The sequence below is a fragment of the Hyaena hyaena genome, unplaced genomic scaffold (assembly GCF_003009895.1).
Source record: "Hyaena hyaena isolate Hyena2069 unplaced genomic scaffold, ASM300989v1 scaffold_72, whole genome shotgun sequence".
Classification (NCBI taxonomy): domain Eukaryota; kingdom Metazoa; phylum Chordata; class Mammalia; order Carnivora; family Hyaenidae; genus Hyaena; species Hyaena hyaena.
The window spans coordinates 1,987,545-2,002,544 of NW_024080703.1; the positions used below are offsets into that span (position 1 = coordinate 1,987,545).

General features: G+C 42.3%; 1 protein-coding gene across 1 annotated transcript in view; it reads left to right on the forward strand.

The window, feature by feature from the left end:
• The window catches only part of CUNH10orf67 (chromosome unknown C10orf67 homolog), a 162,011-nt gene extending 150,228 nt beyond the window's left edge, over positions 1 to 11,783 (forward strand). Inside the window, 1 exon segment of the mRNA XM_039233064.1 lies at positions 11,331 to 11,783. Coding sequence (XP_039088995.1) covers positions 11,331 to 11,422 — 92 coding nt within the window. The 3' untranslated portion in view covers positions 11,423 to 11,783.
• The last annotated feature ends 3,217 nt before the right edge of the window (positions 11,784 to 15,000 follow it).

Consider the following 15,000-nt stretch of genomic DNA (forward strand, 5'->3'; position numbering starts at 1 on the left):
TAGAACTCCCCTATGACCCAGCAATAGCACTGCTAGGAATTTACCCAAGGGATACAGGAGTGCTGATGCATAGGGGCACATGTACCCCAATGTTCACAGCAGCACTCTCCACAATAACCAAAACATGGAAAGAGCCTTAACTGTCCATCAACGGATGAATGGAATGGATCAAGAAGCTGTGGTTTATCTATACCATGGAATACTACATGGCAATGAGAAACAATGAAATCTGGCCATGTGTAGCAACATGGATGGACCTTGAGGGTGTTATGCTGAGCGAAATAAGTCAGGCAGAGAAGGACAAATATCATATGTTTGCACGTATAGGAGGATTAGGAGGAACTTAACAGAGGACCATGGGGGAGGAGAAGGGGAAAAATAGTGGGGAAGAGGGAGGGAGGCAAACCATGAGAGACTCTTGAATACTGAGAACAAACTGAGTGCTGATGGGGGTGGGGGAGAGGGGAAGGGGGGTGATGGGCATGGAGGAGGGCACTTGTTGGGATGAGCACTGGGTGTTATATGGAAACCAACTCGACAATAAACTATGAATGAAAACAAAAAAAAAAAACAAAATAAAATAAATTTCTCCTTTTGATAAGGACACAGACATACTGCATCCTGAAGACCTCATCTTAACTTGATCGTCTGCACGACCCTATGTCCAATTACATTCACACTCAAAGGTACTAGGACTTCCACATCTTTCAGGGAGACACAGTTCAATCCATAATAGCCCAGTTCGTTGCTTCACCTGTCTTTGGCAGAGAAATGTTTATCTTATCTTGCCCAGTATGTTTTTCTGGTTTTTCTTTTAAAATTGTATTTATCATGTCTATATGGTATATTAAATCACAGACTCACTATACCATTGTACTTCCTTCTCCCTTCACCAAAAAAAGTCCTAAATGTTCAAACCAGTTTTCTTCATGTTTCTGAACCAATGACCTTTCACCTTTACCTTATGTATACAATCTGTTCTAAGAACATTTTGGCTTGTAAATTTATGGCCACAGGTATCATTGTCTCAAACATCAAGAGTCTGCATTAAATATCTACCTTAAAATTTTTTCATGTTTATTTATTCTTTTTTAAAATATTTTTTAAAGTTTATTTTTAAACATTTTTATTCATTATTGAGAGACAGGACATGAGCATGGGAGGGGCAGAGAGAGGGGGAGACACAATCTGAAGGAGGCTCCAGGTTCTGAGCTGTCAGCACAGAGCCTGATGCGGAGCTCAAACTCACAAACGACAAGATCATGACCTGAGCCGAAGTCGGACGCTTAACCGACTGAGCCCCACCCAGACGCCCCTCATGTTTATTTATTCTTGAAAGAGAGGGAGACACAGAATCTGAAGCCAGCTCCAGGCTCTGAGCTGTCAGCACAGAGCCTGATGTGGGGCTCAAATCCACGAACTATGAGATCATGACCTGAGCCGAAGTCGGATGCTTAATTAACTAGCCACCCAGGCGCCTCTAAATATCTACATTTTAAAAAACATTTTATTTTATTTTTTATTATTTTATTTTCATCATGATAAGTATACACTTTAAACCCCATCCCCCATTTCACCCATCCCCCCATCCACCTCCCCTCTGGTAACCACCATATTTGTTCTCTATGGTTATGGATCTATTTCTTGGTTTCTCTCTCTCTCTCTTTTTCTTTGCTCATTTGTTTTGTTTCTTTTTTTTAATGTTTATTCATTTTGAGAGACAGAGAGAAGGTGCATGTGTGTGAAAGCGGAGGTGAGGCAAAGAGAGAGGAAGAAAGAGAATCCCAAGCAGACTCTGCACTGTCGGCCCAGAGCCCCAATGAGGCTCCATCTCACCAACCATGAGCTCATGACCTGAGTGGAAATCAAGAGCCAGATACTTAACCAACTGAGCCACTCACGTGCCCCTATTTTATTTCTTAAATTCCATATATGAGGGGCGCCTGGCTGGTTCAATAAGTACAGCATGTGACTCTTGATCTCGGGGTCAGGAGTTCAGGCCCCACATTGGGTATGGAGCTTACATAAAAAAAAAAAAAGACAAGAAAGAATTCCATATATGAGTGAAAGCATATGGCATCTGACTGACTTATTTCATTTAGCATTATACTATCTAGCTCCATTATTGCAAATGGCAAGATTTCCTTCTTTTTATTCATATATATATATATATATATGTATATATATAGGAAGACTTATATATATATGTATATATATAGGAAGATTTATATATATATTTATATATATATAGTCAAGATTTCATTCTTTTTATTTCTATATATATTTTTTATTCCTATATAAAATATATATACATATATATATGAATATTACTCATCACATCTTTATCCATTCATCAGCCAGTAGACTATTTGTTTGACTATTGCAAATAATGCTACAATAAACATAAGGGTGCATGTATTCCTTTGAATTAGCATTTTTGTATTTTGGAGGTAAATACCCAATAGTGCAATTACGGGATCATGGGGTAGTTCTATTTTTAAATTTTTGAGGAAACTCCATACTGTTTTCCACAGTGGCTGTACCAGTTTGCATTCCCACCAGTGGTGCAAGGGGCTTCCCCTTTCTCCACATCCTCTCCAATATCTGTCGTTTCTTGTGTTGTTGATTTTAACTATTCTGACAGGCGTGAGGTGATATCTCGTTGTAGTTTCCATTTGCAGTTCCCTGGTGATCAGTGATGTTGAGCATCTTTTCATGTGTCTGTTGGCCATCTCTAGGTCTTCTTTGGAGAAATGTCTGTTCATGTCTCCTGCCCATTTTTTAATTGGGCTATTTTTCAGATGTTGAGTTGTATCAGTTCTTTATATATTTTGGATATAACTAACCCTTTATTGGATATGTCATTTGCAAATATCTTTTCCCATTCAGTAGTTTGCCTTTAAGTTTTGTTGATTATTTCTTTTGCTGGGCAGAGACTTATTTTGATGTAATCCCAATAGTTTAATTTTGCTTTTGTTTCCCTTGCCTCAGGAAGCATATCTAGAAAAGTCTGGCTATGGCCAATATCAGAGAAATTGCTGCCTGTGCTCTGTTGTAGGATTTTTATAGCTTCACGTCTCACATTTAGGTCTTTAATCCATTCTGAGTTTCTTTTTGTGTATGATGATGAAAGAAAGTGTGGCCCAGTTTCATTCTTTTGCATGTGGCTGTCCAGTTTTCCCAACACCATTTGTTGAAGAGATTGTCTTTTTCCCACTGAATATTCTTTCTTGCTTTCTCAAAGTTTAATTGACTATATCGTTGTGGGCTTCCTGAGTTTTCTGTTCTATTCCATTGATCTATGTGTCTATTTCCATGCCAGTACCATACTGTTTTAATTACTACTGCTTTGTAGTATAATTTGAAATCTGGAATTGTGATACTTCCAATTTTTCCTTTTTAAAGATTGCTTTGGCTCTTTGAGGCCCATTGTGGTCCCACATTATTGGAATGTCTTTCCACTTCTTTGTGTTGAATGTCTTTTATCAGTGTTTTACAGTTTTCAGAGTACAGGTCTTTCACCTCGCTGGTTAAGTTTGTTCTTAGATATATTACTACTTATGGTGCAATTAAATTAAATGGGACAGTTTTCTTAATTTCACTTTCTGCTGCCTCATTATTAGTTACAGGAATGCAGCAGATTTCTGTACATTGATTTTGTATCCTGAAACTTACTGAATTCATTTATCAGTTCTAGTAGTTTTTTTGGTGGCATCTTTAGAGTTTTCTATGTATAGTATCAAATCATCTACAATTAGTGAGAATTGTAGTTCTTACTTATCAATTTGGATGCCTTCTATTTCTTGATTTCCTAATAAAACACTCAAAACCTCTCTGTTGCATCTTGGTAAAAGTCACCTTTCCTGGCAATCTGCCTGTGAAATAGGCAATGGGTTACCTTTTCCAGACAAGAATGCATTATGGGTTGAACTCTGTCCTCTGTCCCCAAAAGATATTGAAACCCTCACCCACAGCTCCTGTGAATGTGACCCTATTTGGAAAATAAGGTCTTTGCAGGTGTAATCAAGTTAAGATGAGGTCATTAGGTCATTATCCATTATGACCTGTGTCTCAAGAAGAGGGAGATTTTGACACAGGAAGAATGCCTTGTGGTGACAGAAACAGAGAACGGGATGATGTAGCAGGAGCCCAAAGGACATCAAAGATGGATGACCACCACCAGAAGTGAGGGAGAAGAAGGAAGGGAAGGATTCTCTTCAGAGTCAGAGAGAAAACATGGTCTTGCCAACACCATGATTTTGGACTTTGAGCCTCCAGAACTCAGATGAAGGAATTAACATCTGGTGTTTTAATCCATCTACTTTAAATTACTTGGTTACGGCAGCCCTAGGAAGCAAAGACAGGAAGACAATTGAATAAATTCCATGGCATCCACATTAAATAGATGGACAGCCACTGTCCCAAATAAGTTCAGTGACTTTATGTTTCCACTTTGCATGACACGTTCTGCCATTAACTTCCACTGTAAAGGAGACATTTCCCCTTGATTGGTTAGAAACTTACTTTTTTCATCCTTCAAAACACATTCTAGCATCAGGGAATTGAATGTGATAAGCCTTGCCTATAAATTGTGTATAAATTTGCCTGTCCCTTTCCTGGCAGTCAGTAAGTGATCAACTAATTTTTTTTTAATGTTTTTTTAATTTATTTCTAGGAGAGAGAGAGACACACACACAGCGTGAGCAGGGGAGGGTCAGAGAGAGAGGGAGTCACAGACTCTGAAACAGGCTCCAGGCTCTGAGCTGGCAGTCAGCACAGAGCCCGACGCGGGGCTTGAACCCACGAACTGCGAGATCATGACCTGAGCAAAAGTCGGACGCTTAACCGACTAAGCCACCCAGGCGCCCCAGTGATCAACTAATGTTTAATAAAACTGAGCCTGAAGTTCATTCCACTGAGATTTCTACTGTTATGAACTGAGGTTACTAATGCACAAAGTCCCAACTAAAGGGTACCATGGTGTCCCAGTGGTCCCTGTGCCTTCATCCTATAAACATGTCCACACCCCCTTTTCTTACTCTTGCCTTCCCTTCCTCTTCAAGCAAGCGCCTTCTGGCCCTCCTACCTTAAATGTCAGCCTTCCGCTCTCTCCCCTTCCTTCCCCTTCTCCAGGCTACTCCACTTGCCTTCTGGCTTCACATCTCATGGACACAGCTCTTACCTAGGTCATCTGAATCCTCCCGATGCGAAACTGGTCTCCAGTTCTCTCGTTTGACTGCACCTCAGCGTGTTGTTACCAAAGAGTCACCCTTAATTCCTTTTTTTTTTAAAATATTTTTATTTATTTCTAGAAGAGAGAGAGAGACAGCGTGAGCAGGGGAGGGTCAGAGAGAGAGGGAGACACAGACTCTGAAATAGGCTCCAGGCTCTGAGCTGGCAGTCAGCACAGAGCCCGACACGGGGCTCGAACCCACGAACCGTGAGATCATGACCTAAGCGAAAGTCGGACGCTTAACCGACTAAGCCACCCAGGCGCCCCAAGTCACCCTTAATTCTTAAGGTGCTCTCCTTTTGACTTCCAAGTCACCAACCTGTTCTGGTTCTCCTCCTACTTCCCAAAGCATCCTTCTCAGTCTCTCTTGGTTACTCAATTCTGCCGGTGCTCTGAGTATTAAGTGTTGGAGTCACTAACGATTTTAACTTTTTGTTCACTTTTACACACTTTGTTTTCCCCTGATTGATGGATTCATCAATAAATATTGATGGCTTTCGGGATAAAATCAAGGTTTTCAGTTTAGCATATAAGACCTGTCATAAGAGCTCCCTCTCCCTAACACGGGCTCCCTGATCTAGTCACACCACATGACTTACTGTTCCCTGCTAGTTCATGCTATTACATGCTTCTGTGCCTTTATGTGTACCTTCGCCCAGGTGGCAGGTCTTGTGTCATCTTCTGTGGTTAGCCGGCCATCGATGGCCTCATGCTGGTTATTTGCTGGGGTGACAAATTAGAAATTTGTATTTCTAATCACTGAGCAGGCAACCCAGGCTTGTGATTAGGTGCGTTCAGGGTTCTCAAGAGCAGCAAAAGAAAACAAGCTCCAATGCACAGGGACCATTCAAGTCTCTGGTGGCACCGCATTTGCTCCTGTCCCATTAGGCAAAGCCAGTCTGATGACCAAGACCAGAGCCTCTGTTGGAGGAGCTACAAAGGCCATGGGTACCAAGGGAGCCAATTACTTACCTTTACCGGGCTTCACCTTCTCTTTGTTACTCCATTCATTCATCCATTGGAAATGTGTTATGACCACCTACTACTATAAGCAAAGCTCTGGCCTAGGCCCCGAGGATGCCTTGAGTCTTCTTAGTGCCTGGAATTTATATTCTTTTTTTGTTTGTTTGTTTATTTATTTATTTTGAGAGAGAGAGAGAGAGCATGTGTATGCACAAGAGGGGGAGGGGCAGAGGGAAGGCGAGACAGAATCCTAAGCAGCCTCCACACCATCAGCACAGAGTTCAGAGTTCGATGTGGGGCTCAAACTCATGAACTGTGAGATCATGACCAGGGCTGAGACCAAGAGTCAGACATTAAACCATCTAACTAGTACACTGAATAACAGTAGTGCCAGGATTTAAGGTGGTGCGGTGAGGTAGGGTGGGCGGGAGAAGGCCTCTCCACTTCACCATTTCTGCAGGAATTGCTACCTTGTTACTCAGAGTGATCTACTTACGGCCTCTTCCCCCAAATAGGGAAGGGGAGTTGGAGGAAGGTGGTCAAAAGATACAAACTCCAGTTTTGCGATAAACAACCTCTGGGGTCGTATGTAGATCTTAAAAGCTCTCATCACAAGGAGAAAAAAGGTTGTTTCTCTTCTTTTTAAAAATATCTATAGGAGGGGCGCCTGGGTGGCTTAGTCGGTTAAGTGTCCGACTTTTGCTCAGGTGATGATCTCGCGGTTCGTGGGTTCGAGCCCCGCGTCAGGCTCTGTGCTGACTGCCAGCTCAGAGCCTGGAGCCTGTTTCAGAGTCTGTGACTCCCTCTCTCTCTGACCCTCCCCTGCTCACGCTGTCTCTCTCTCTCTCCTAGAAATAAATAAAACATTAAAAAAATTTAAAAAAATAAATAAAAATATCTATAGGAGATGACGGCCGTTAGCTAAATTTACTGTGGGACTCATTTCACAATATACAGTAAGTCAGGTCCTCAGGCTGTACACCTGAAACTTACACAGGGCTGTATGTCAATTACGGCCCGCTAATGCTGGGGGGAAGGATAATCAAAAGCCAAAATAGAGAAACAAAACATAAAATATTTAGAGTGTGTATATTTCAAAAAAGTAACTGAAAAATTACTAAATTTCCCTGGTAACCGATAAATTTAAGCATGAAATTGTGTGAAAACAGCATTTCCACTAAGTACCCACCCTTCAGAGGTGAGTTAGAGAAACAGGCACAATGTAATCCCTAGGCCCCAAGCTGTTCGCCTGTTCGTAGGAACACATAGCTGTTTGTAACCTCAAATTCATACTTGTGCAGATTACACAGACCAAAAGTCCCAATGAAACTCTTTAAAAATAACGATCTAAGGCTTCCATATTAAGTATATTTATTTTTCTCCAGGATTAGGACAGATCGCTTTGGCAGTCTAGTCTTTCATAAAGAGGGGGGTGGGGAACAGAGTCGGGCCTTCATTTTCTCACAAAAGGCACGATGGGAAGCGCATCTGTGAACATTGCATAATTTGTTATGTTCTACAAAGAGGTGGGTTTTTGTTATACACATACCAAAGCTATTTGGTACTGTTTCCCCAATGATCTCTATTCAGGTCCAGAAAAGAAATTGGCCTCAGCAGAGTGAAAGGAGAGTAAATTTTTCTTTAAAAATTAGATACAGATTATCACTTCCAAATGCAGGAGGGAATTTTACAAGTGACGGTGCACTGATTAGCTTTCCAATGGACATCCAGTCCTTTATGGAACGCATACTAGCGGTGGTCAGCTGTGACCAATGTGGTTTATTACTCTCCAGAAGAGCTGAACTGAGATTACCCATCTAATCTAATTGAGAAATGTTGGGTGAACTTGAACTCTTTCATGGACATGAATGACCAGAGAATTTATTTGATAAGACATTAAAAGCTGAATATGGTAACTATCTCTTTGATGGCTGGATACAGTCATTCCCTTGTTCATTTGCATGCCTTTAATATTTTTTTGGCCAGTACTCTGCTGGTGATTACACGAGCAGCCTAAATGAAAATGGAGTAAAAAAAAGTTTCTGTACAACATCGTTATGGAAACATTAGAAACCTTACCTTTATCAGTAAACACTCCTGGCAATCTTTAGTTCGTTACCGCTTTAAAAAGTGACTCCATCTCTCAAGAACAGTAAATTTCAATTGTAGAAAATTGAAATTTAATAAACCCACTGTTTTCTCATGTCATAGTCCCTAAATTATGTTTAAATGTTGTCTTTTGATTTTACTAATTAATATTTTTTTTAAAAAGGACATTGGGGGGAAACTGACATGTTATTTACCAACCTCCTTTGCATTTTGTTGTAAATGCGGCAGTATGGGCAGGTTGGTGGCATCTCAATGAGACATTTGTGGTAACTTTATCGACAGTATAATGCACAGGTGGCATCCGATAATAAAGTTTCTGCTCTTCATATGCCTGCTAAATTTGAGACCAAGTCTGCTGTATTCCCCGTGACTGTTACCGTGTAATTTGAATGTACACATCTCTTTCTTATAACGTACTTAAATATTATATTTTAAAAACGACTCCCAGAAACGCAAAGATAGAAACTCAAAGTATAAACGGCAAAATCGCACTTCACGTGACTCGTGACTCTTCTACGTAAAATTTTTCATCGCAACGTTGTCATTAAAATAAAAAGGCCTTTTGGTTGTGCCCATACAAGCATAATAAATTGTATATGTTTGCGACACTGAATGACTCTTGCCCATATGCTGCACCGCAAAGCTACATGAATGAGGCATTTACCAAATCAGGCCCACCACATTAAACAGAAAAACAATCTTTATTCATGGTAACTTATCAGTTTCAATTAATCAACCCTAACAATGGAAATTCTGATGTGTTCGAGCAACTTGAAAGCAATAGGTCATCTCCAGGGCAGCCATGTTGTGTCTTTGTGCCTAATGTTTCCAACAAAGCAACATCTCCAATAAATAGACATACATATACATACATACGTGTGCATATATATACATACCAATGGGTGACCACAGCTATGCCATGTTCTGCCAATAAACATGCATGTTTATTGCCTACGATTTTTATCATGGTAAACGTCATTGTCTTCCTTCAAAGTATTACTTTTTTGAGCTCTGCAGGTTTAAACAAAAGGAAAGAAATTTCCATTGGATGACCATCCTTTCAGTTTCTGTGCTGCTATGTGAATAGCATTGTGCAAACCATTCCAATGGTTTTGAAAAGGGGTAACCATTGGTTTGATTTGGTTACACGGTTTAGCAAAGAGCTCCCTCCCACTGCCTTAGGGTCTGTGAAAGGTCTGTGACCTGTTTAGAACTGCCAAGTGAAATGTCATGTTGCCCCTCCCAAATGGGAGTATCTGCATTCATTTGATCAGTATAAAAAATGATTGGGGATGGCGAGATCAGTGCTTTTGAATTGCAATTTATAGCAGTTTACAAAAATGCACATTGTTGGAAAAGAAAACATGGAAGTGTTTCTTTCTAAATTGCATTACCTGTGAAATGTCATTAGTCTTTTAAGGATATTTACATCCTTTTTTAAATTATTATTTAGGGACTTATTTCCCCCACAGAAAGTCAGAACTTTATTACATTATGATTTTTTAAACTTGTATTTTGGTTTTGATAGCGGAGTTTAGAGACAACATTTCTGAGTCCTCAGGATGAACACAATTTGTTGTCATTTCCATTTATTAATTCTCCAAGATAGTCTTTGCTAATCAGTTGCATTAGCGGGAGATTCCCAATGATCTTTCCCAGATTATAGACGAGATCCATTCGTTGGCAAATGCCTAGTCTGCTGATTTGTAGTAGTGAGTCTGAAATCATGGGCATACTAACTCTACCGGGTTTCCGCTACTCCTTCAACAGCATACTACGAAATTTCTTTACAAGAGCAATACTTTCTAAATGATGGTACCCCTAGATTCATCTACATAAATGCACAGTTTCATAAAAGGAACTGTTTGTTTTTTTTTTCATTAGATATGCATACGTTAAGGTAGGCTGTTCAAGTTCACAAAGGCTTAATGCAGCCACCTGGGTCTCTGGGGTGCAGAAAAAACACCGTCTATCCCGATGTCTAAGAATCTTGAATGCTCCGTGTCTTTGCCTTAGGCAAGTGGGTGGAATTGGGCATTATTTTCAGGAATTCTTCCTTTAGGAAGAAAAATGACCTTGGGAAAAGGGCCTCAGAACTTCCCTGGCTGATACTTGGGTAGAAAAAGAAAGGCCCTGCTTCAGAAAAGACTTGACCCACATAGACTCCCTAGCAATCCACTTTGAACCTCCCAACCATTGAAAGGCGAGGTTGTCACGTTTTTATCTTTGTTCATGTTAAGCCCTGGAATGACAGCCTGTCTCTGTGTTCCCCTCTCCCACTGCCCCGGCTGTAAGTGTCCACATTGACACCTACCGGTGACCGCAGGCTGCAATTCTTTGTTGCCTTGTCCACGCTCCTGGCTTTCACTGGGATTAGCTCAGGGCCTTTGTTCCCCTTCAAAGCTGGAACATCACATCCCATGTTGTGGCTTTCCTGTCTCAGACCCCCAACGCTTTCCTCACAATTTACACACCAGGTAAATGTCCCTCCCTACAGAGCAGAGAGCCTAGCCTGCGTGGGGGGGTGGCTCCCCGGTCCCCAACTTCACAACCCTTGCCAACGGGTTTTCTTGCCTTCTCATTCAGAATTTTCTGTTTCATGTGGAGGAAAGATTGAAAATGCGAATGGAAATTTAAATCTTGGTTTAATCCTTGGCCCCAAACACAAGACAACCACTGCCTTTTAAAATCCTCTTACATACTGCTCCTAATTCTAGGAAGGTGACCTTCAGTAGAAGGTGGTTTCCTGGCCTTGGTCACGGGCTCCTAAGACCGTTGCTATAGTATGGAGCACAGGAAAACTGTCTCAGGAAAAAAACGTGGCTGACATAAGGTATTCTGAAGGTCAAGGAGGACCTGACTGCCCCCACCCCACCCGGTCCTACCCCTCCTCCAGGTTACTGAGGGGCCAGCCAGGGAGGACCCACTCAAAATGAGGCAAAGAGCTCTGCGCCAGAAGCGGGAAGTGGTTTATACATAGCAAGTAAAACAAAGTTCACGTGTATTCCTTTCCCCATATCTTTAGGGAGGTTGTCTGGAACCCCGGAAGAAGAGCCTTTGGAGAAGCCGACGATACTCCAGAACACCCCAGTGAATGATAGGGACGCCACCGAGTAGGGGCAACGCGCTGGGTTGCGCGGAGCGGGACCACAGAGAGGGCCCTGTCCCGCCTGGCGCCAGGCCTGCCTCCCTGGCAAAGGGATACTACCTACACGGGCGTTTCTAACGAAGCTGTTCGTCTCTCCGATGATGATGATGATGGTGATGACGACATAGACTAACTCGAGACAAGGCCCGCCCTTGAAGCGAAGAGAACGCGAGGTGTGCCGGCTGTGCGCACCTTTCCAAACCCTTAACTGCAGGTGCTCGCTCGTGCTGGGGGAGCGGGACGCACAGACTTCGAGGGGCTGCCAAAGCCATAGGGGGCGCTTCCTGGGCTCAGCAATATGCCCCAAAGCCTTACCGGGGTGGGGAGGAACAGACTTCAATTAAAAAAATTTTTTGAGGCACTAAGCTTTCACTCCCTCTCTTACCCATAGTCTTACCCATAGTCTGTCTCTGTAACACAAAGTCAAACTGATTTGCTGCCTTCTTGTTTGCCAATTAATCCCCATGACGGCGAACCTTAACGCCTGGTCCTAGGGGATTTTAAATTTCCTCTGGGGAGATCCATTCTTCTCTTACATGGGCACTGGGCTGCCAGCCTTATCTTAAAAGTCATAAACAATTCTTACATAAGTGAGAACCTCATTGGGGTTTTGCTTCCTGGTAAGTATCAAGGCCAAAATTCACGTGTCTCTGCAGCATGTCAGGTATCACTTACAGAAAGTCAAGTTTGCTTCCTTCTGTGCGTAATGTTCAGCCTGGTCCTTTCTGTTCCCCTCGCTGCAAGTTGGGCCCGGTCTGTAGCCCAGTTTCAGACACGTACTCTGAATTACACATTTCTAAAGCTATTTATTAAGTCTCAAGAAATATATCTGTGGTAGCTGTCACGTAAAGCTGATCTACTCTGGTGTGAAAGAAAACTAGAGAGGCGATTTATTTGTGCGTAAAAGGCACAAGATTTAATTGGAGAGAGACGTGTTATTTTCAACGCAAGTACATGGGGTGGCATAGCGCCGGGGAGCATTATTCGAGCTTCATCTACTATGCACTATATACCACCGTCTGCAAAGGAGTGTTGCCCTAGAAACTTGTTTTAAATCTGCTGCTATATATCAACACCTTGTTTTAGCAGTCCTTGGCTGAATTACAGTTACACAGTTTGGCGCTTCTTTCAAATTTCCTCCCATCAGTTTGGCTAAAGAAAGGAATTTTTCTCCTTTAGAAATGAATTGGCTTAATTAGTAAGTAGATTAATGGCAATTGCTGGTGAGTTGGTTTCCAGCAGAGTTTCACCAGAGAGGGTTAATCGGAGTCAGGTCTGGAATCTTTCCCAGAACTGGCTGCCAGCCATTTCCACCAACCAATCAACCCTCCAAGAAACGGAGGAAATGAAATAGAATTTATATTCTCTGTACTACTATGCTGGGGCAGAAATTCCTCGGAAGCAGTCTCCTAGTTGGGTGCAGGGCAGACGGTTTCACTTCAGAATTTTCAGAGAAACCTTGAAGGGGTTTCACCTTCAAGATTTATCTGAGTATCAAAGCAGAATTTCACATGGCACTCACTGAACGCGTCTCCACAGAACACTGAGGGCGCACTGGAAACGCAGGAGGCTCTTAGTCAATTTCAGGTTTTACATAAATTGCAAAAATCTCCCAAGTTCGGTCCTAATCTGTTATCTACCAGAAGCCTTCAAAAAGTTTAGCTGTATGTTTTGCACTCTTTCCCCTTATTTCTTCCATAGTGATAAAAATGCATTCATAGTTTAACTCGCAGCTGCATTAGTCTTGCAAAAAAAAAAAAAAATCCCTGCTGAGAAATGCATATAATAGGAAAAACAGATCGGCTGGACAGCAGTGTAATTAATGCCAGAAAGGGCTGAGGCCGGTTTCATAGTTTGTCTTTTGAGGATATCAAGACGAGACCTAGTGAAAAATGACGCATGCTTTAGCATTTCAGAAAGCTGGCAACTGGCAATGCTTTTCCTTTTTTCTTTGACTTTCTGCCTCGGAACAAAGAGGTCGGCCGAACTAGCTAGGTTGTAATGAGTTCTATGTCCCTAGCACATTAAGTGCATCATGGAAACATATTGTATCGAAATAGTTTGGAGGAGAATACCGGGGATGAAAGAGAATGGGTGCTTTGATCAGCTCCCTGGGGTCCTGAGTGCGCACAGACTGACTTGCAAGGAGTTATTCAGCTCCAGCTAGACACACTTACAACACCATTCAAAGAAATTTGCATATCTGTAATTTATCACATTGGTCCAGAACATTTTTGCAAGGTAAATAAAAGTTGGCTGAATAAAAAAAAATCAATCATCGCAGATATAGAAGAAACTGTGAAGCCTGTGTTTCCATTAAAAACATAAATAAATATGTCCATAAAGCAGGACGACGATTTAGAGGTTGACTTTATTTTAAAGTGTCCTCGGAGCAACAGGTTCTGTGCTCACAAAGGCCAGAGTGGCCACAGTTTTTTTGCACTTCCACTTTAGGGGAGTGTTTTTGCAGCTTCCCACAAGAAGAAAGGCAGAATTTGAATGAGATGTGTGTGGCTGTAACCAGCCCGCGACACGCAGAGAAAAATTAGTACACACTCGGAGGAGATGTGAAAGATGGCTTAATCTCTTTGGCGTCCGCGAGTGCTAAGGTTAAATCTCGTTTCTTCTGTTGATTCCATTGCCAAGCTCTGGTCGCTGAATTCAGAAGCTCAAGAGGGATGAAACGTCCTCACACGGGTCAATAGGAAAACTTGCTTTCGAATGCCCCATGAGAACGAGTGAAAATTTAACAGGCAGGCATTGTTCCGAGTTTTTAAACAACCCGGTTAAACAGCAAACAAGAATCTTCAACTTGACCTTGGAAAAGGCTGGTGTGCCTGCAGATAATCTATCAAACAACTCTGGATGACAATGATATATTTCTAAGTATTGTCAGATGAAAAGATTGATAAATTTGCTGCTGCAAAGAGGGAACTTTGGAAACAGGCAACAGGCAATTTAGTGCGAGGCCCCACGGCCACTGCCTCTGTCCTTGCCACCCCATCCCCACCCCTCTACCCCCGGCCTTGGGGCCAACTTGGTAGAAAAGGGCCAGTAAATCAGCACTGTAATATTTCTTAAGGGGCACGGAAAAGCTGTGAACAGTACCTCTCATATTAAACGCAATATTTCTTTGCTTTCGTGGGGAACAAAAGTCATAGCAAGACGTCTTTATGGCTAATTCAGTGAAAGGCACATCTTGGTTCCCCCCGCGGAAAGGTCAGTGTCGTTGTGTTTGGTCCACCGAGGGGGTGTTTTCACACTGAAAACTGAGCCAGCTGTCCCTGTCATACCCTCGCCATTGGGGAGCGCGCACTAGCCATGGTTATTAGGCACATTCTACACCTGCAAAATATACCGATTTCCAAGACTTTCCAAAACAACCCCCTCCCCCGTTCTCATGCCCCCTCCTCTCTCGTCTACTAAACTTTGACAACACAATTCAAGCCCTGGATGAAAGCGCTGCCAGCAAGAGGAGAGCCGGGAGGGGGCGGCTCAGCCAGCGGCTCCTGGTGTCTATTGAGCAGCCGTCAAAGAAATGAGGCGT